The following is a 19800-nucleotide window of genomic DNA, read 5'->3' as shown; positions in this document are numbered from 1 at the left end:
TGCTCCACCCGGTTATGAGAATGTCAACGTTGCTGCTGCTCCTGTTCATGGTTATGCCACTGGAGATGAACTTAGGGGAATAAGAGTTGATGGTCAACCTCTTGCTGCAGAGGTTAATGTCAAGGCCACTCGGGCTCCGGGGCGTCATCCAGCTCCTCTTGTTGACAGGCAAGAGGACATGTTCACGATGATGAGTGAGGACGATGGTGATGTTGGTAGAATGGAGGACAGGGATAGGAAGGTTGATGCCCTGGCTGAGAAAATTAGGGCGATGGAATGCCAGAACTCTCTTGGGTTCGATGTCACAAACATGGGATTGGTAGAGGGTCTGAGAATCCCCCATAAATTCAAAGCACCCACCTTCGACAAGTACAACGGTACTTCCTGCCCTCGCACCCACGTGCAGGCATACTATCGGAAGATCTCGGCATATACAGATGACGAGAAAATGTGGATGTACTTCTTTCAAGATAGCCTATCTGGGGCATCTTTGGATTGGTACATGGAACTCAAGCGGGATTCTATCCGGTGTTGGAGGGATCTGGGAGAAGCTTTTCTCAAACAATATAAGCACAACATGGACATGGCACCGAGCCGGACTCAGCTGCAGAGTCTGTGCCAGAAAAATAATGAGAGTTTCAAAGAGTACGCCCAGAGGTGGCGTGAACTTGCTGCTAGAGTCCAACCCCCTATGCTGGAGAGGGAGTTGACAGATATGTTCATTGGTACGCTGCAGGGAGTGTTCATGGACCGAATGGGGAGTTGCCCATTTGGGAGCTTTTCTGATGTAGTGATTTGTGGTGAGAGGACGGAAGGTTTGATTAAAGCTGGGAAGATCACTGATGTGGGTTCCTCTTCATCCAAGAAACCTTCCTCTGGGGCACCTCGCCGTAGAGAAGGTGAAACTAGCGCTGTTCAGCACCGCCGAGGTCCAAACAGAAATCAGCATCAATACAGGCAGGTTGCTGCAGTGACCATCCCTGCACCTCAACAGCGTCAACCGCCGCAACAAACCAGACAACAACAGCAGCAACAGCAGCAACGTCCTTATCAGCCGAGGCAGAGGCTGCAGCCTGATAGACGTTTTGATCCTTTGCCCATGACCTATGCTGAGCTACTGCCTGAGTTGCTCAGATTGGGTTTTGTGGAATTGAGAACCATGGCTCCACCAACTGTTTTGCCACCAGGGTATGATGCAAATGTCCGGTGCGATTTCCACTCTGGAGCACCAGGACATAATATAGAGAAATGTCGGGCTTTTCAGCATAAAGTCCAAGACCTGATCGACGCCAAGACGATCAACTTTGCTCCCGTGCCGAATGTTGTTAATAATCCTATGCCTGCGCATGGTGCTCATAGGGTAAACTGTATCGAAGGGGTCGAATCTGAAGATTTGGTTGTCAACGTTGAAGAGATTCAGACTTCTCTGCTTGTGGTTAAGGGTCGTCTGCTGGATAGTGGTGTTCATCCGGGCTGTGGTGAAGACTGTTTGGGCTGTGCAGAGGCTGAGAATGGGTGTGAATTACTGCGGGCTGGCATCCAGGGTTTGATGGATCGAGGTTGTGTTCAGTTTGGCCGGGTTGACAACAGAGAACGTGGGGCAGTGTCTACTGTCACAATCTTCTTCAAGCCGTCTGAAGGACGGGCGCCTACAACAAGTGGTAATCCAGTTACCATTTCCACACCAGTTTCTACCAACACTCCGACAACGATCGTTGCTCCGGTTAGAAGGGCCGTGGATAATAATGTTGTGCCTTGGAAATACGACAATGCCTACCGAAGCAACCGAAGGGCTGAAAACAGGGTCAAGCCTCCCAATCAGGCGCCCGTGACGATTAATGCACCAATCAGTAGAGCTCCTGTGGTCGTGAGTCCAGCTGTGGACAATGTGGGAGGACCGGGAGGCTTTACCCGCAGTGGTAGGCTGTTTGCACCTCAACAGTTGAGGGATGCCAATGCTGAGGCATCTGCTAGAGCTAAGGGCAAACAGACCGTAGTTGATGAAACTCCTACTCAAGCAAATGTGCCTGGTGGCTCATTTGAAAAAGATGTGGAAGAGTTTATGCGGATAATCAAGAAGAGTGACTACAAGATTGTAGATCAGCTCAATCAAACTCCCTCTAAGATCTCTATCCTTTCCCTGCTGTTGTGCTCTGAGGCACATAGAGACGCCTTGCTGAAGATGTTGAATATGGCGTATGTACCTCAGGAGATTTCTGTCAATCAGCTTGAGGGTGTAATGGCCAATGTGAGTACCCGACATGGTGTGGGGTTCACAGATCTTGATTTGACACCCGAGGGTCGGAATCACAACAAGGCCTTGCACATCACTATGGAGTGCAAGGGGGCTGTGTTGTCTCATGTCTTGGTGGACACCGGTTCTTCGTTGAACGTGCTGCCTAAGCAAATCCTGAAGAAGATACCGGTTGAAGGGGTTGTGCTGACACCAAGTGACCTAGTCGTTCGAGCATTTGATGGATCCAAGCGTTCTGTCTTTGGTGAAATCACTTTGCCTATAAGGATAGGTCCTGAGGAGTTTGACATTGTCTTCTATGTCATGGACATCCAGCCTGCTTACAGTTGTCTTCTGGGACGTCCGTGGATACATGCAGCTGGGGCGGTCTCGTCGACTCTCCATCAAAAGCTCAAGTACGTCTGGAACGGTCAGATCGTGACAGTGTGCGGTGAAGAGGACATTCTGGTGAGTCATCTGTCCTCGTTCAAATATGTCGAGGTGGATGGCGAGATCCACGAAACTTTGTGCCAGGCGTTCGAGACCGTGGCTATTGAGAAAGTGGCGTGTGCTGAACAGAGGAAGCCAGGTGCTTCAATTACCTCTTACAAGCAAGCTAAGGAGGTGGTTGACTCTGGTAAGGCTGAAGGCTGGGGCAAGATGGTGGACTTGCCTGTCAAAGAAGATAAGTTTGGCATCGGTTATGAGCCTCTCCGAGCAGAGCAGGGGGCAGCAGGTCCTAGTACCTTTACCAGCGCTGGGCTGATGAATCACGGTGCCGTCTTTGCAACCGATGTGGAAGACTGTGACAGTGATTGTGATCTCGACTGCTGAGTCCGCCCGAGTGCGCCAGGGGAAGTGATCAACAACTGGACTGCAGAGGATATAGTTCAAGTTACTCTTCAGACAGAGTAATTTTCTTTTGTTTTTTCATTCTGCACAAAACCCTATGTTCTGCCCAAGGCGTAGTGGTTCATTGTAGGGCCACATGTTTTCAATGATTATCATTAATAAAGGACGTTTTGCAAACAATTTTGTGATCCCTGTCTTTCTATTTTTGTTTTTCATTTTTCAAAAAAATAAAAATGGCAATGTTTTTGTTTTTGTGACTTTTTTGAACTCTTTTTCTAAAATAAAGCATTGAACATGCAGAATTGGTCTTAGGGCATCCATTATGAACAAATCTGTTATGGCTCAGTATGATTTCGACAATCCCATCTACCAAGCTGAAGAGAAGATTGATGAAGACAGTGAACTCCCGAAAGAATTGGCTAGATTGTTGAAACGGGAGGAAAGGGTCATCCAACCTCATCAGGAAGAGTTGGAGATTGTTAATCTTGGTACTGAGGACGCCAGAAGAGATATCAAGATCGGGGCTGCTTTGAAACCTGAGGTCAAGAGCAGGTTGATTGAGATGCTGAGAGAGTACATGGAGATATTCGCCTGGTCTTATCAAGATATGCCTGGGCTGAATACTGATATTGTGGTTCACAGACTACCTCTCAGAGAAGATTGTCCTTCGGTCAAGCAGAAGCTTCGTAGAACGAGTCCTGATATGGCAGTGAAAATCAAGGAAGAGGTTCAGAAGCAGTTCGATGCTGGGTTTTTGTCAGTAACAACTTACCCACCGTGGGTAGCCAACATCGTTCCTGTGCCGAAGAAGGACGGCAAAGTCAAAATGTGTGTCGACTACCGGGATTTGAACAGGGCGAGTCCGAAAGATGATTTCCCATTACCTCACATCGATGTATTGGTGGATAATACGGCTCAGTCCTCGGTATTCTCTTTCATGGACGGTTTCTCGGGCTATAATCAGATCAAGATGGCGCCAGAGGACATGGAAAAGACGACATTCATTACACCTTGGGGCACGTTCTGCTATAAGGTGATGCCATTTGGGCTGAAGAATGCTGGTGCCACCTATCAGAGGGCAATGACGACTCTCTTTCATGACATGATGCACAAAGAAATTGAAGTGTACGTGGATGATATGATTGCGAAGTCGCAGACAGAAGAGGGGCACTTGGTAAATTTGCAGAAGTTATTTGACAGATTGGTCAAGTTCAAACTGAGGCTGAATCCGAACAAGTGTACGTTTGGGGTGAGATCAGGGAAGCTGTTAGGCTTCATTGTCAGTGAAAAAGGGATTGAGGTTGACCCAGCAAAAGTCAAATCTATTCAGGAGATGCCTGAACCGAAAACCGAAAAGCAGGTTCGTGGGTTTTTAGGGAGATTGAATTACATTGCAAGGTTTGTGTCTCACCTAACTGCCACGTGTGAACCGATATTCAAATTGCTTAGAAAGAATCAGGCGATCAAGTGGAATGATGATTGTCAGAAAGCTTTTGACAAGATTAAAGAGTATTTACAGAAACCTCCAATCCTGATTCCTCCAGTTCCAGGGAGACCATTGATAATGTACCTGTCAGTGACCGAGAACTCGATGGGGTGTGTATTGGGACAGCATGACGAGTCTGGTCGAAAAGAGCATGCCATATACTACCTTAGCAAAAAGTTTACCGACTGTGAAACCAGATATTCACTGCTCGAGAAAACTTGTTGTGCTTTGGCCTGGGCTGCTCGCCGACTGAGGCAGTATATGTTGAACCATACTACCTTGTTGATTTCTAAGATGGATCCAGTGAAATACATCTTTGAGAAGCCGGCTCTCACTGGACGTGTTGCCCGTTGGCAGATGATCTTAACAGAATATGATATTCAGTACACGTCGCAGAAGGCTATCAAGGGTAGTGTTTTGTCAGATTATCTCGCCGAACAACCGATCGACGACTATCAGCCTATGATGTTTGAATTCCCTGATGAGGACATCATGTATCTTAAGATGAAAGATTGTGAAGAGCCTCTTGTCGAGGAAAGACCGGATCCTGATGACAAGTGGACCTTGATGTTTGATGGGGCTGTGAATGTGAATGGTAACGGTGTTGGCGCAGTGCTGATCAATCCCAAAGGTGCTCATATACCTTTTTCTGCCAGATTGACGTTTGATGTCACCAACAACGAAGCTGAGTATGAGGCTTGTATCATGGGGATAGAGGAAGCCATTGATTTGAGAATCAAAACTCTTGATATATTTGGAGATTCCGCTCTAGTGATCAATCAGGTCAATGGAGATTGGAATACGAACCAGCCGCATTTGATTCCGTATAGAGATTACACCAGAAGAATACTGACGTTCTTCAAGAAGGTGAAGTTGTACCATGTCCCCCGGGATGAGAATCAGATGGCTGATGCTTTAGCTACTTTATCTTCCATGATAAAAGTTCATTGGTGGAATCATGTGCCACTTGTTGCGGTGAATCGACTCGAGAGGCCTGCGTATGTGTTTGCAGCTGAGTCTGTTGTTGCGATTGATGAGAAACCGTGGTACTATGACATCAAGAACTTCCTCAAGACTCAGGAGTATCCTGAAGGTGCATCAAAGAATGATAAGAAGACCCTGAGAAGGCTAGCTGGAAGCTTTTATCTGAATCAGGATGATGTGTTGTACAAAAGGAACTTTGACATGGTCTTGCTCAGATGCGTGGATAGACACGAAGCAGACATGTTGATGCAAGAAGTGCACGAGGGTTCGTTTGGTACCCATGCTGGTGGTCATGCAATGTCGAAGAAATTATTGAGAGCCGGTTATTACTGGATGACTATGGAATCCGATTGCTTCAAGTACGCTCGGAAGTGCCATAAATGCCAGATATATGCTGATAAGGTGCACGTACCACCAAGCCCGTTGAATGTCATGAACTCGCCTTGGCCGTTCGCCATGTGGGGCATTGACATGATTGGGAAGATTGAGCCTACTGCTTCTAACGGACATCGCTTCATTCTGGTTGCGATCGACTACTTCACTAAGTGGGTGGAAGCGGCTTCCTATACCAATGTTACCAAACAAGTGGTTGCCCGGTTCATCAAGAAAGAAATCATCTGTCGTTATGGAGTTCCTGAGAGAGTCATCACTGACAATGGTTCGAATCTCAATAATAAGATGATGAAAGAGCTTTGCAGAGATTTCAAGATTGAACATCACAATTCTTCTCCGTACAGACCAAAGATGAATGGTGCTGTAGAGGCGGCAAACAAGAATATCAAGAAGATTGTGCAGAAGATGGTCGTTACGTACAAGGATTGGCATGAGATGCTACCCTTCGCCTTGCATGGGTACCGTACCTCAGTGCGTACGTCGACCGGGGCAACCCCGTACTCCCTTGTGTATGGTATGGAAGCAGTCCTACCAGTTGAGGTGGAGATCCCTTCTCTGAGGGTATTATTGGATGTCAAGCTGGATGAAGCCGAGTGGATTCGTACAAGGGTTAATGAGTTAAGCCTTATTGAAGAGAGACGGCTAGCAGCTGTGTGCCATGGGCAGTTGTATCAGAGAAGGATGAAGCGAGCCTTTGATCAGAAAGTGCGTCCTCGGACATTTCAAACTGGTGATCTAGTTTTGAAGAGGATCCTTCCTCCCGGTACAGATAACAGGGGCAAGTGGACTCCTAATTACGAAGGTCCATATGTTGTTAAGAAGGTCTTCTCCGGTGGAGCCCTGATGCTTACAACTATGGATGGTGAAGATTTCCCGTCCCCTGTTAACTCAGATGTAGTCAAAAAATACTTCGCATGAATTGACCCGCTGGACGAAAAGAATAAAAGAGTCCAGGCAAAAAGGGGCATCCCGGCAAACCAAAAAAAACAGAAAGAAAAGGGTTCGGGCAAAAATTAGGGAATAAAATGAAAAGAATTTGTACACCCGGTAAGTCGAAAACCCGCAAGGGCGACTTAGGCAAAAATGGGCATCCCGGTGGATTGAAAACCCGAAAGGGCGATCCAGCCAAAAGAGGGATTAAAGCGAAGACTACAGTCTGAGTTGTCTGTACTTCATCGCGCTTCATTCGTCTGCCATCTCGAAAGATGTGATCGGTCCAGTCAGTCTTCTCAGAAAGCAAGGAAGCTGGGAGGAGGACTGATGATCTGTGGGTTATAACAGAATTGGGAAATAGTGGATGCCGTATTCACATTGCCATTAGGATAGTGTGTTTTCCTTTTGTGCGCAATTACCTCTTTCTAGGAATTGCTTCCCAATGTATTTGCCTTTTCAGGCACATTTTCAATCAATAAAAGTTGTTATTCAGATAAATAGCTCGCTTGTTTTTATTTTTACTGTTTTGTTTGCAAAAACGTCCGAATTTTTGATAAACATTGCATATAATAAAACATGAAGGCTTAACAATAACTTGCAGAAGGATGAAACATTTGAAAATCATTTTGAATGTTGAGGACACTTGAGCGTCTCTTGTCCATGTACCCCTGGGGCATTGTGTTTTGCTGTATTGCAGGTCGTCATCTGTGAGCATGTTCCCCAGCAGGTCCTTCTTCGAGCGAGTTTGATATCTGTCAGAGCTGTGTTCCCCTGCAGAGGTGTCTGTGGATGGTATCTTCTTTCCTCAGCAGATGTAAGGATTGCATATCCCCAGCAGGCCTGTGTTGGCAGGTTTCCCCAGTTGAGGATCCCCGCTGAGTGACTGGTAGATGTTTTCCCCAGGAGGGTTTCCCCAGCGGAGTTTGTCATGAGGATGTTGTTTCCCAGCAATCGGGTTTGTGATGTGGTTATCCCCAGCATGGCCGTGAGTGTTTCTCCCCAGCAGGGTTGTGGAAGTTTATTTCCAGTATGACATGATGTGTCATCATTCCCCAACAGAGCTGTTACTCTCCCCACCAGAGTGGTTCTCCTTATCAGGAAGGTGTGGGTTTTCCCTCAGCAGGTTCCCCGAGTGGAGCGGGTTTCATGAAATATTTCTCCAGCAGAGTTATCCCATCAGTGGATTGGGCAAGTTCCCGTAGCAGAGTTGCATCCCTAGCTGAGTTTATCCCCATTTGTGGATTGGATGGGTCGTTCCCAGTGGAGTAGTGGTTATTCCCCTAAGCAGAGCTATTCTACCTAAGGTTTGGTGGAATCTTCCCCAGTGAAGTCGCTTTATCAATCTCTGGTAAAGATGTCTTGTTACTCCCTGGCGAGTACTATCCCTGAATAGTTGCCTGGTCTACTTCCCCAGCGGAGTATTGTTTATTTGCTTCCCGAGCAGAGTCCCCGAGTGGATTTGGATTGTGAAGGATGTTCCCCAGCAGAGTTTATCCTGTCCCGGCATCAGTTTTGTTTTCTCCAGCATGAGTGAGAAGTCGGTGCTTTCTCCGCAAAGCATTTCCCCAACAAGGCTCTCCCCGCGGAGTATTCTTCAAGCAGATTTCCTCAGCAAAGTCTCCCCACAGAGTTGGAGTATCTGATCAGTTCGGCTCCCTAGCCGGAGTTCATTTTGCATTTTGCATATAGTAATCATTGCATCCTCAAAGGCGTAGCATTTCCATTCATAATGGAGCATTACGCCATAGAAAAATTCAAACATATGCATTCATGTGTTAACCCGATCAGACCGTCTCCCCGGCAGAGGCAGCTTCTTGTTCGACGTCTGTACAGCGCTTTCGCTACAGTTGCTCCTGACGGCACTCAGGATTGGTACCCCCAGAGAGGTTTATTTCCTCATCCGTTGGTGAAAGAAAAACCTGGTTCTACCCAGTAGCCTCCTAGTAGATGTGGGTGTGTCTGATCTCTCCATGTAGAGTCTACCCCTTAAGCAGAAAGTGTCCATCCTTTCCTGCCATTTCCCCACTGAGATACATCCTCGTGGATGACGGTTGCTTCCATTCCCTCCCTAATGGGATGGGTTTTCCCTATTGAGTTCTTTCCTCATTAGGATGAGTCTTGTTTCAGTTTGCCTTTTTGGATCGATCCTAAATTGGCTTCTTGTTGACTGTCTCTTGTGTTGCCCTGGGGCATGAATGAATAGTGGCTCACTAACCGGTACTCATTCATCTTATCCTCAGCGGAATTTGTGGGCTTCTACCTACAAACCGGTAGTTGTAAGTCCTATCTTTGTGGTTTTCTACCCAACCGGTAGTTGTAAAATCCCACTTTCATCCCCTAGCAGAGGTAACCTTTGTGGTTCATTCTGTCGGTTGGCTTCTACCTACAACCCGGTAGTTGTAAGTCCTATCTTTGTGGTTTTCTACCTACAAATCGGTAGTTGTAAAATCCCACTTTCATCCCCTTGGTGGAGTTAACCCTGTGTGCTCATCTTATCGATGACTGGTTACTTTCCCGTGGTTTTCTACCTACTAACCGGTAGATGTAATCCCCTCTTTGCAGTTATCAGTACCCAGTTTGCGGTATTGATAGTCTTGTCCCCTCTGGATACTTGCCTTGATCAAGCAGTATTGTCCCCAGTGGGTCTTCCCCTTCCTTTCGGATATTTGCTCCGAGTAAGCAACTGTATCCTCTTTTGATTGGTCATCTTTGCATACCTATTCCTGGTACCCCGATGCCTTTCTTTTCGGTCGTCTATCCATCTAACAACCCACCCGGCTATGGATAATCTTCCATGCGAGATTATTATCTACGTTTTGACGGCTATAGATAATATGTCTCATGCACTCTCTGGTCAGTCTTTTGATTGTTTTCTCCAGTTGAGTAAGATTCGTATTCCTTTGTTCGGAATCGAATGTCCATCCGTTAACAAGTTTGCTTTCGCTCTCTTCAGGATGATTTCGGTCGTTTATCCATTTAACAGCCTACAACCCAACTATGGATAATCTTCCATGCGAGATTATTATCTACGTTTTGACGACTATAGATAATATGTCTCATGCACTCTCTGGTCAGTCTTTTGATTGTTCTCCCTAGTCGAGTAAGATTCGTATTCCCTGTGGAATCGAATGTCCATCCTTTAACAAGATCGCTTTTCTAGCCCTCTTCAGGATGTTGAGTGTTTTGGAACACAAACCAATTCACGCTTTGGTCGGTCACCCGTTTCATACCTACAACCCGGTATCCGTGGTGTTCCTTCCTGTTCGCTCACTGTCGTGACCTTGATCCCCAGTGAGATCCCCTGCAAGTGTTTAGCCTTGCCCAGACATGTAGATGTCAGTATCCTGTCAGCACCCGCGTGTGTAATTTGTTTGGTGTCGGTAAACACCATCTTTCGGTGCTTTCCCAGTCATGCGTAGTGTCTGGTCTTCTTTGGTGTCGGTAAACATCATCTTTCGATGTGCGTAACGTCGTCCCTTCCCTAGTGAAGTTTCCTCCTCTCCGTTGGTGTCGATAAACGTCGAGTTTTTCCTATGCGTCTGCTGGCGTATAGTTGATATCTTTCCCCACAGGGTCGTCCCCAGAAGAATCCTCCTCTCCGTTGGTGTCGATAAACGTCGAGTTTTTCCTATGCGTCTGCTGGCGTATAGTTGATATCTATCCCTCACAGATCATTCATTAATGTCTGGTTGATTCCCAGCCAGGATCCCCGTAGACGTCCTATTCGGTTTCTGATTGTGGTGCCTTTCCCTCGTGAAGTGGCTTTCTCCTTCTCCGTTGGTGTCGATAAACGTCGAGCTTCTCCCTTTCGTCCTATGACGTCTGGTCGAGTCTTCCCATTCATCCGATGATGTCTGGTCTCCTTCTCCGTTGGTGTCGATAAACGTCGAGCTTCTCCCTTTCGTCCTATGACGTCTGGTCGAGTCTTCCCATTCATCCGATGATGTCTGGTCTCCTTCTCCGTTGGTGTCGATAAACGTCGAGCTTCTCCCTTTCGTCCTATGACGTCTGGTCGAGTCTTCCCATTCATCCGATGATGTCTGGCCTCCTCTCCGTTGGTGTCGATAAACGTCGAGTTTTTCCTATTCATCCTATGATGTCTAGCTGTACCCTTCCCCATGCGGATTTACCTCTCCGTTGGTTTCGATAAACGTTGAGTTTTTCTCATTCGTCCGTTGACGTCTGATTGTATACCCTATTCCCAGTCATTCATTAATGTCTGGTTGATTCCCAGCCAGGATCCCCGTAGACGTCCTATTCGGTTTCTGATTGTGGTGCCTTTCCCTCGTGAAGTGGCTTTCTCCTTCTCCGTTGGTGTCGATAAACGTCGAGCTTCTCCCTTTCGTCCTATGACGTCTGGTCGAGTCTTCCCATTCATCCGATGATGTCTGGTCTCCTTCTCCGTTGGTGTCGATAAACGTCGAGCTTCTCCCTTTCGTCCTATGACGTCTGGTCGAGTCTTCCCATTCATCCGATGATGTCTGGTCTCCTTCTCCGTTGGTGTCGATAAACGTCGAGCTTCTCCCTTTCGTCCTATGACGTCTGGTCGAGTCTTCCCATTCATCCGATGATGTCTGGTCTCCTTCTCCGTTGGTGTCGATAAACAGCGAGCGTCTCCCATTTCGTCCGTTGACGTCTGGTCGAGTCTTCCCATTCATCCGATGATGTTTGGTTACCTCTCCGTTGGTTTTGGTAAACGTCGAGTTTTTCCCATTACGTCCGCTGACGTATGGTTGTATCCTTTCCTGGTTATCCCCAGTAGAGTTGATTTACCTCTCCGTTGGTCTTGGTAAACGTTGAGTTTTTCCTAGTTGTCCGCTGGCATCTAGTTGAGATTTCTGTTCCCATTCATCGTGTGTCGATGTCTGGATGTGGTTGTGCTTTTGAAAGAAGAAAAACCGAAAAAAGACAAATCCCAGCAGTATGCAAATTTCTACGGTTCTTGGTATTCAATCCCTGTTTACCCTGAAAGTCTGACAGCCGTTGCTCTCATCCATTCGGGTTCCCAGTTGATTGAATAGGGGCAGCTGTAGCACCTCAAATTTGCACCCTACCATTCATACATTCTCATATTAGGTCATAACATAACATAGTCCACTGCATAACATTGCATTGTCCATTGGCCCAAGTGCAAGCCCACTGACAAATTAGGTCAAACTGGTCAGGAGAATCAGTCAAACAAGCAAGCATGTGCTATTTTCATTGAGACAAAGCCCTAGGGTGGATTTATCAAGCTCATATGGTCTAAGGATCATTGTGAAGTGATTTGGCCAAAGATTGGATGCTCAGAAGTCATCAGTCATTGTTCAGTCAACCAGAAACCCTAGAAAGTCAACGGTGGTCAACTGTGCCTGATTTTAGGGATTGGAAGGTGTGAGATGGTTTGAAGGGCCTCATTCATGTCCATACAAGTCTCATTTGACATATCAAAGACCAAGGTTGAAGATTTGGAGGTCAGACAAGAAGTTTCCTAAACTGGCAGGTGACCTGTAATTTCAACTGCCCAAAATGGAAAGTTTTTCTCCTCAAGATAACTTCATCATAAGAGCTTCAAATGGAATTTTGTCCAACATGAAAGTTGAAGATCTTGATCTCGCCATTCCAAAAAGTCCAAGAACTTGAAATTCCCATGTGTGGTTGGCAAGATATGGTCCAATCATTTTCCAGAAATGCCCGAATTCAAAGTGGCATAACTTTCACATGGAGTGGCCAAATTGGATGGTTTTTCTTTGAGCAAATCACATTTGATGTGTACTTTCATAATCCATCATCACATTTTGCCAAAAGCCTTCACATAAAAAGGTCAATTTTCAAGTGCAACAATTAAAATCCAAGGGCAAAATGGTCCAATTTGAGAAATACATGGAATTTTGAAATGAGGCTTTTTGCAACACTTTCTAAATGTCATTTGTGACCTGTTGGAACCAAGTTTGGACAGAAAAATCAGCTGGTTTAAGGAAGGGCATTTTGGCCACACACTTGAAATTGCACATTAACACTAATCTTTGCCATTTGCTTAATCTTAATTAATTTTGGATTAGGAAGTGGTATATATTACTAATTGTAACTGCATTGCTTAAGGACTAATCATTTTTCAGATCCAAGCCAAAACCTCACAAAATTCTCTCAACTTTCACATTTTGGATATTCACTTTTTTCATCATTTCATCAATAATTCATGAATGTTGTTGCAATTTCTTGGTGGATTCTTCATGTGCAGGTAAGATTGAAGTTCTGTTGAAGCATTTGGAGGAGAAAAACGAGCTAAACACCAACTGTTGCAAGCATCACCCTTCCATGGCAGCTGAAAATTTTCATTGATTCATACACGGTTGAGCTGAAATATCTTCATCATTCACCTTCTACATCACCAATCATGATCTGTTTCATCGAATCGGAGCAAAATACGCGAGGATTCCACACTGTCACTTCAAGAAGGTGAGTTTTCGAAATCTTTAATTCGTGAAATCAAGATATGGCTTATGTAGTGCGTTGAACATAGATCGTTTTGGTGTTTGAATCACGCAATTTCATCCACTGTGCATGGAGATATTTGGATTTAAAGATTATGCATCAAAACAATTCTTCCATGGATCTCTTTGTACATTGATCTTTAGACAAAATCATGGACATATTCGTAACCTACACTGAGAGACGGTGAGAACGGTATAAGGCTCGTCCATTTTCGTTAAAAAAAATTCGTAACCGTAGCTGGAAGGTGATGAACATGAACCGCGGTGAAGAAGCTTCAGAAATCTGGAAATACCGTGCTTTGATCTATCCTGCGCCTTGCCTTTTTAAAATTTGTGTTTCCCACTAAATCTGGCCAATGGTGAGCCGCCACGGCATTAATGAGGATGTACCACGTTTTGGATTAATTACGAAACTGCCATTAACTTATTTAATTCGTATAACACTAAATAAATATCTCAATAAATATTACAACACTTAAAAAATTCATAAAAAATTCAATATTAGTCCAAATTAGGTGGGATTTTTTTTGTTAGTTTCCAAATTTAATCTACTTTTTTTTAGGCATAGTAGTGTAAGTTGTGCCTGGTAGAATTTTAGAATGGCTTATTGATTTTTTGACATGCGTGCAATATTCATGTGCTTTACCATTTTAATCACCAAATGCTCATACATTATCCAAAATTAATGAAATTTCATATGATGATTCTTGACACATTTCTGGAGATTTTGGTATATCATTTGTAATTTTTGGATCTCTGGATTTGTAGATATGATTTTTTCTTTTTGAGTGTGACAATATGTGTCACATTATGATATGCTGAGTTCATGAATTAATTTACCATACTTCCCTTAGGCCTATGGCTCTGATTTTTTGCATGAGATACAACATGTATATGTTAACTTTCAACATGAATTTTTTGTGGATTTAATTGGTCCATTTTTTAGTTGATTTGGATTTTTGATTGCTGTTTAGCATCTTTGGGTTGTTTCTTGTGTAACAAACTTTACATGTGTTGTTGAATGCTCATACTATATTATATGAATGTGAAATTTGATGGAGTGATTCATAACATGTTTAGGTATAGTTTGGCTTTGGTCCCATCAATTTCTTAATTGTTTTCACAGTTTGGCATGTGATTGAAGTTAATGCTCATTTTGTTACCATGTGTTGGCTTGCATAATTGTGTCTGGATTTCTTGATTTTCATTGACCTAATTTCTTTTGTCCAATTGAGCTGAAAATTGACATGCTATACATTGAATGTGTCCTGTTTAGGTGTGAATTTTTGTGGAATTAATTGAATTGATTTGATATGCTTTTGAGTGAGATAGTTCTGTTTGGTCATTTGAAGTTGCAAATTACATGATTGATGTTAAATTGTGCATGAAATGATAATGGTGATGGATATGAGCATGGGACCAATTGCATTTGCTTTTAATTTGTTTGAATATGATTTTGGTTGAATTGCACTTGCTGTTTAGAATTTTTTTATCCCTTTTGGACCCTAGGCTTGGCCTAGTGGTCTAGTTTCTCACATTTGGTGTGGATTTTCAGGTTGAAATGCAAAAGGCTTAAGGGAAAAAGTGCAAGTTGATTTAATTGAGTTTTGTTGGATGTTGTAAACTAACATTGGCTTTGTGTTGTAGGTTTGATGCTTAAGCTTGAGCTCATGGCTTGCACTTATGTGCATTAATTTGTGTTGTCTGTATAGATGGACTTTTGCTGTTTACTGTTGGTTTGTCTGAGTACTGATGATACTTGATTGATTTCAGGTACATTTAGTCGCTTACAGTTCTTTAAGAACTTGCTTGCTGCTGCTTGGTTGTATAAACCAGTTGAGGTAGACTCTCTATACTTCATGTAGTCTGGAAGACCTGGCCTGTTACTTGGCCAGGCACCTGTCTGAAGTCCTCCTTAAGAGGCGATGTTTGTGATTGTTTACTTTTGTGCCAAGCAGGTAAAGACCTCAATGAGGCAATTGGTGGATCAAAGAGATATGCAATCTATCTCCCACTATTCTGTTGAGTCGTCCCTCTGCTCACACCACTGTGTTGATGCATTGGGACACAAACCCAAGATCTTGTACAATGTACAGTTGTGTCAGAGTCTTGAGCGTAGAAGGGTTCCCACATTCTGAACCCACGCTCCTTTGTCTGAAGCTCTCCCTGACCAGGGATAAGAGCTGTGAAGTCTCATCTTCACTCACCTTTCATCAGCTTCACCTTGACCCTCAATGTCAAGGTTAAGAGCTAACCTTACCCCGATACAGAGGCTTGTTTGTTGAGGTTGATATGACCCCTCGACTAAAGCCTAGCCTTGATGTTTGAGCCCCTTGTTGGTGTGTTTATTTCATGCTGTATATGTTTGTGTGGTGTGATTGTATCCCCTAGGTTTGCTAGACTCCGCGTAGTCTCGTTTGCATGTCAATTAAGGTAGCACGGTTCCTTCATATAGGACTTCCTTTCTTGCTTGAGCTTTCCTAAAACACAAACAAACATTATCCCCTCTTAAGGATACGTCAACTCCTTCTACTACAGGTGAGTAAGTCTCCAAAGGTCGAGCATCAGGTAGATTGCGTAGCGATGTCGTCCACTTAAAAAACACAAACCAACAGGAATAGTTTAGCCGAACTACGGCAACTCTGATTCTCATGTCCAGATGAGATACGTAGGCACGAGATGCGATGTCTTGTCGAGTTTGACTAACAACTAACACTAATTCTTTTCTCTCGCCCTCGTTGCGATTGAGACCTTCCCTTTCTCTTGCCCTAGTTGCAATCGAGACCCTTCTTCTTCCTGTGTTGGTGTTAGGAGATGGATGTAAGCCCAGCGATTGGCAATCCGTATCCAGTTGTTTGTTGTGTGCTTGGAAGCTGATGTAAGTCCATCGAGTGGCATTCGGGTTCCAGTGTGCGTGTGTTTTGGTTCGGATACTGATGTAAGCCCAGTGATTGGCATTCAGGCTCTACGTTTGCCTCCTTGTGTGTGTTTTGGTTCGGATGCTGATGTAAGCCCAGTGATTGGCATTCAGGCTCCACGTTGGCCTTCTTGTGTGTGTTTTGGTTCGGATGCTGATGTAAGCCCAGTGATTGGCATTCAGGCTCCATGTTTGCCCTTGCCTGTGTTTGTTTGTGTGTGTGTTAGCCGAGCTACGAATTCTCTGATTCTCCTTCGTCCAAAGGAGATACGTATGCATAGGATGCGACATCCTAGCGAGCATGTGTCGTTTCCCCTGTTCGAACTACTTTGACTCTGATGTCTATGCCTGATAGACTAAGTAGGCCCAGGATGCGATATCCTGCCGAGTCAGTCTTGTCTATTTTCTTGTGTCTCTTTCAGCCTGTGTAGATGTTTGTGAGCAGTGTTTTAGCAACCATTTCCCTCCCTATTGTGCGTGGATCCCGTCGAGTACGACAGATGCGTAGGGGTGCTAATACCTTCCCTTCGCATAACCGACTCCCGATCCCATTCTCTTTGGTCGCGAGACCATTCTTTTTCCAGGTTTACTCTGAGCGTTTCCTTTCCCTCTTTTGGGATAAATAACGCACGGTGGCGGCTCTGTTGTTCTTGTTTTCCCGCCGGTTTTTCGCGTAATGCGACAAGTAGATACACGAGTGAACCAAAAGTGTCACACACGAAGGCTACAAGAAGAATCATGAGATACCTGAAAGGATCAATGAATTGTGGAATTATGTTTCCACGAGATTCTAAAAGCAAGGAAGTTATTGTTAATTGCTATTCAGATGATGACTGGTGTGGAGATAAGGAAGATCAAATTAGCACAACTGGATATTTCTTTCAAGTGTTTGGTGCATCAATCTCATGGTGCTCGAGACTGCAACCTGTAGTGGCATTGTCATTATGCGAGGCTGAATATATAGCTGGATCCTACGTAGTTTGTCAAGCAATTTGGATCAGATCTTTGTTAGAAGAAATGGAGGTCGGAGTGAAGAAACCTCTGGTGCTACAGATCGACAACAAGTCAGCCATAAATATTGCAAAGAATCCAATTTTGCATGGGAGAAGCAAGCACATTGAAGCTAGATTTCACTTATTAAAGGAGAGGATGAATCGATGTGAACTTGGCCGATATTTTAACCAAAGGCTTGAAGATCGAAAAATTTATAATGTTGAGAAGAAATCAGGAATAGTTCAGATCGACTAGTTAGTGTGTTTGACAAGTTTGTACGTTCGTGTTTGACAAGCTTGTGCGTTCGACAACTTGGATTATAAGGGAGTATGTTGTGAATATAATCCAAGTTAGTTACTTGGTTAGACCCAAGCCCAAAAATTAATTAGGGTTGAACATATATATATAAATAGATATAACTTATAATTCAATTGTGTACTATTCTACTCATTCAATAATAATTCTATTTTCTCTATTCTTCTCTCTCTCTTTTCGATACAAACTTTTCCCTCTTACACTTGCGGCATGTATTAACAAAGTTGTCATAGTTGAAATTGGCCGAAGAAATGATGTTGATTTTTGTTGTTGTAGTTTGGATTATACGAGAAAAATAGTTTTTTTTTCTAATATAACTCTAAAGGAAATTTTCTACTTTGCTACGTGAGAAAAAGAGAGAGAAATGCAAAATTGTGAGATGAAAAAGGAATGCTAAAATTAATTTGACAACAAACTAGATAGGTTCAGTTTTAAAACAAAATAGACATGGGACAACTTATTGAACGGGAAAATGAATTCAAATTAAAACAATGTTAATAATCTTTATCTTTCTTTATTCGATTAAAAAATAATACGTAGGTGACACATGATTTCTTGTGTAAGCAATCGAGATAATTTTAAAATTTAATTTAATTTCTCTTTTATATATATATATATATATATATATATATATATATATATATATATATATATATATATATATATATATATATATATATATATATATATATATATATATATATATATATATATATATATATATATATATATATAATTTAATTGAAATACACTGACTGTATAAAAGAATTTTACACAATCAATTAATCATAGTCATTGGATATTGGAACAAGTTTGACTTTTATTTTAAAATTTTATAAAATAATGTAAACGAGTGATGGTGATAAATCGATCGTATAAAACTTTTTACACTAACAGTATATAGTAATTAATCTTTTATATATATATATATATATATATATATATATATATATATATATATATATATATATATATATATATATATATATATATATATATATATATATATATATATATATATATATATATATAATATATATATATATATATATATATATATATATATATAATTTCCCTCCATTTTAACTCTATTTATTCTCAAAAGTCTTATCCATCTCTCCCTTCTAAACTTCCTAAGTAAATTAAATATAAGTCTAGGTAACAACAGCATAACTAAATTTATCAACCCAAAAGAAAAACGTTTGTAACAACACCATATTTGGATTTTACCAAAACTCCAAACTAAATTTCTTTCAAGTTTTTAATTAAAAACGTTTGTAACAACCCCATATTTGGATTTTACCAAAAAAAGAAAACAATTCGTAACAACTTAAATGCATAAAAACCCATAATTGTTTAACAACACGCGCTCCACATATAATTTTGCTACTACGTTTTTAGGCATCTCTTTTTAAATAATTATTTATTAAAGTTTTATTTAACCAATAAAAATCAATTTTATTAAATTAAATATTTTGTTTTAGATATCATCTCCAGATCTTACTGTTTGTGATTTTTATTTTATTTTAACTGTTATTTTGTATATTGATAAAAAAGTTAACATTAAATAACACAAGTTTGAATATTATTCCAATGAAATGTTTTTTATTTTTTTGTTAAAAAAAAAAAAGACATGTTTCTATCAACAGAATAGTTAAATGTATGAGCTCCACACAAAAACAGACACAAGTATGGCTATATAAATGTGAGCACTCACTCATCATAAAATAATACAACTGAATATTGGCAGCCATAACTCATACAATGTTGCAAAATTCATCCTTTGTTTCACTTCCTAGTTTCTTCAAACCTCAACAACCACGAAGTATTAGTTTTCCTAGTTCAAATGTTTCTCTACTTCCATGTTATGCTACTAATTCAAATATTTCTCAGAGAAAATCAGCCAATTACCAACCCAATATTTGGGATTATGATACTTTACTATCCTTAAAACACGATTATGCGGTAATTTAGAGGAGAATTTATTATTATTTTTTATTTAAATTCTCTTGCTAAATTATTTTTATGCTAAACTATTTTTATTTGTAATGATTAAACAATCTTAAATATATGTTGTATTTTTAGGATGTCCACTACCTGAATAGGAGTAGGAGGTTGCAAGAAGAAGTAAGAAGAATGATTAATGATGAAAATGTAGAAATTTTAGAGTTAATAGCAAATGTGAAACACTTAGGCATCAGCTATCACTTTGAAAAGGAGA

General features: G+C 42.1%; 1 protein-coding gene across 2 annotated transcripts in view; it reads left to right on the top strand.

Moving 5' to 3' along the window:
- The first annotated feature begins 19328 nt into the window (after nucleotides 1-19328).
- LOC127107066 (tricyclene synthase TPS4, chloroplastic) overlaps nucleotides 19329-19800 on the top strand; it is a 9722-nt gene continuing 9250 nt past the window's right edge. For both annotated transcript variants that reach the window (XM_051044343.1, XM_051044342.1), the window contains exons 1-2: nucleotides 19329-19544; nucleotides 19665-19800. The exon at nucleotides 19665-19800 is cut by the window's right edge and continues 126 nt beyond it. In XM_051044343.1, coding sequence (XP_050900300.1) covers nucleotides 19344-19544; nucleotides 19665-19800 — 337 coding nt within the window. In that variant the 5' untranslated portion in view covers nucleotides 19329-19343. The remainder of the gene's footprint in view (nucleotides 19545-19664) is intronic.

This window comes from Lathyrus oleraceus, chromosome 7 (genome assembly GCF_024323335.1).
Source record: "Lathyrus oleraceus cultivar Zhongwan6 chromosome 7, CAAS_Psat_ZW6_1.0, whole genome shotgun sequence".
NCBI lineage: Eukaryota > Viridiplantae > Streptophyta > Magnoliopsida > Fabales > Fabaceae > Lathyrus > Lathyrus oleraceus.
This window is presented reverse-complemented; position numbering and strand designations above follow the sequence as displayed.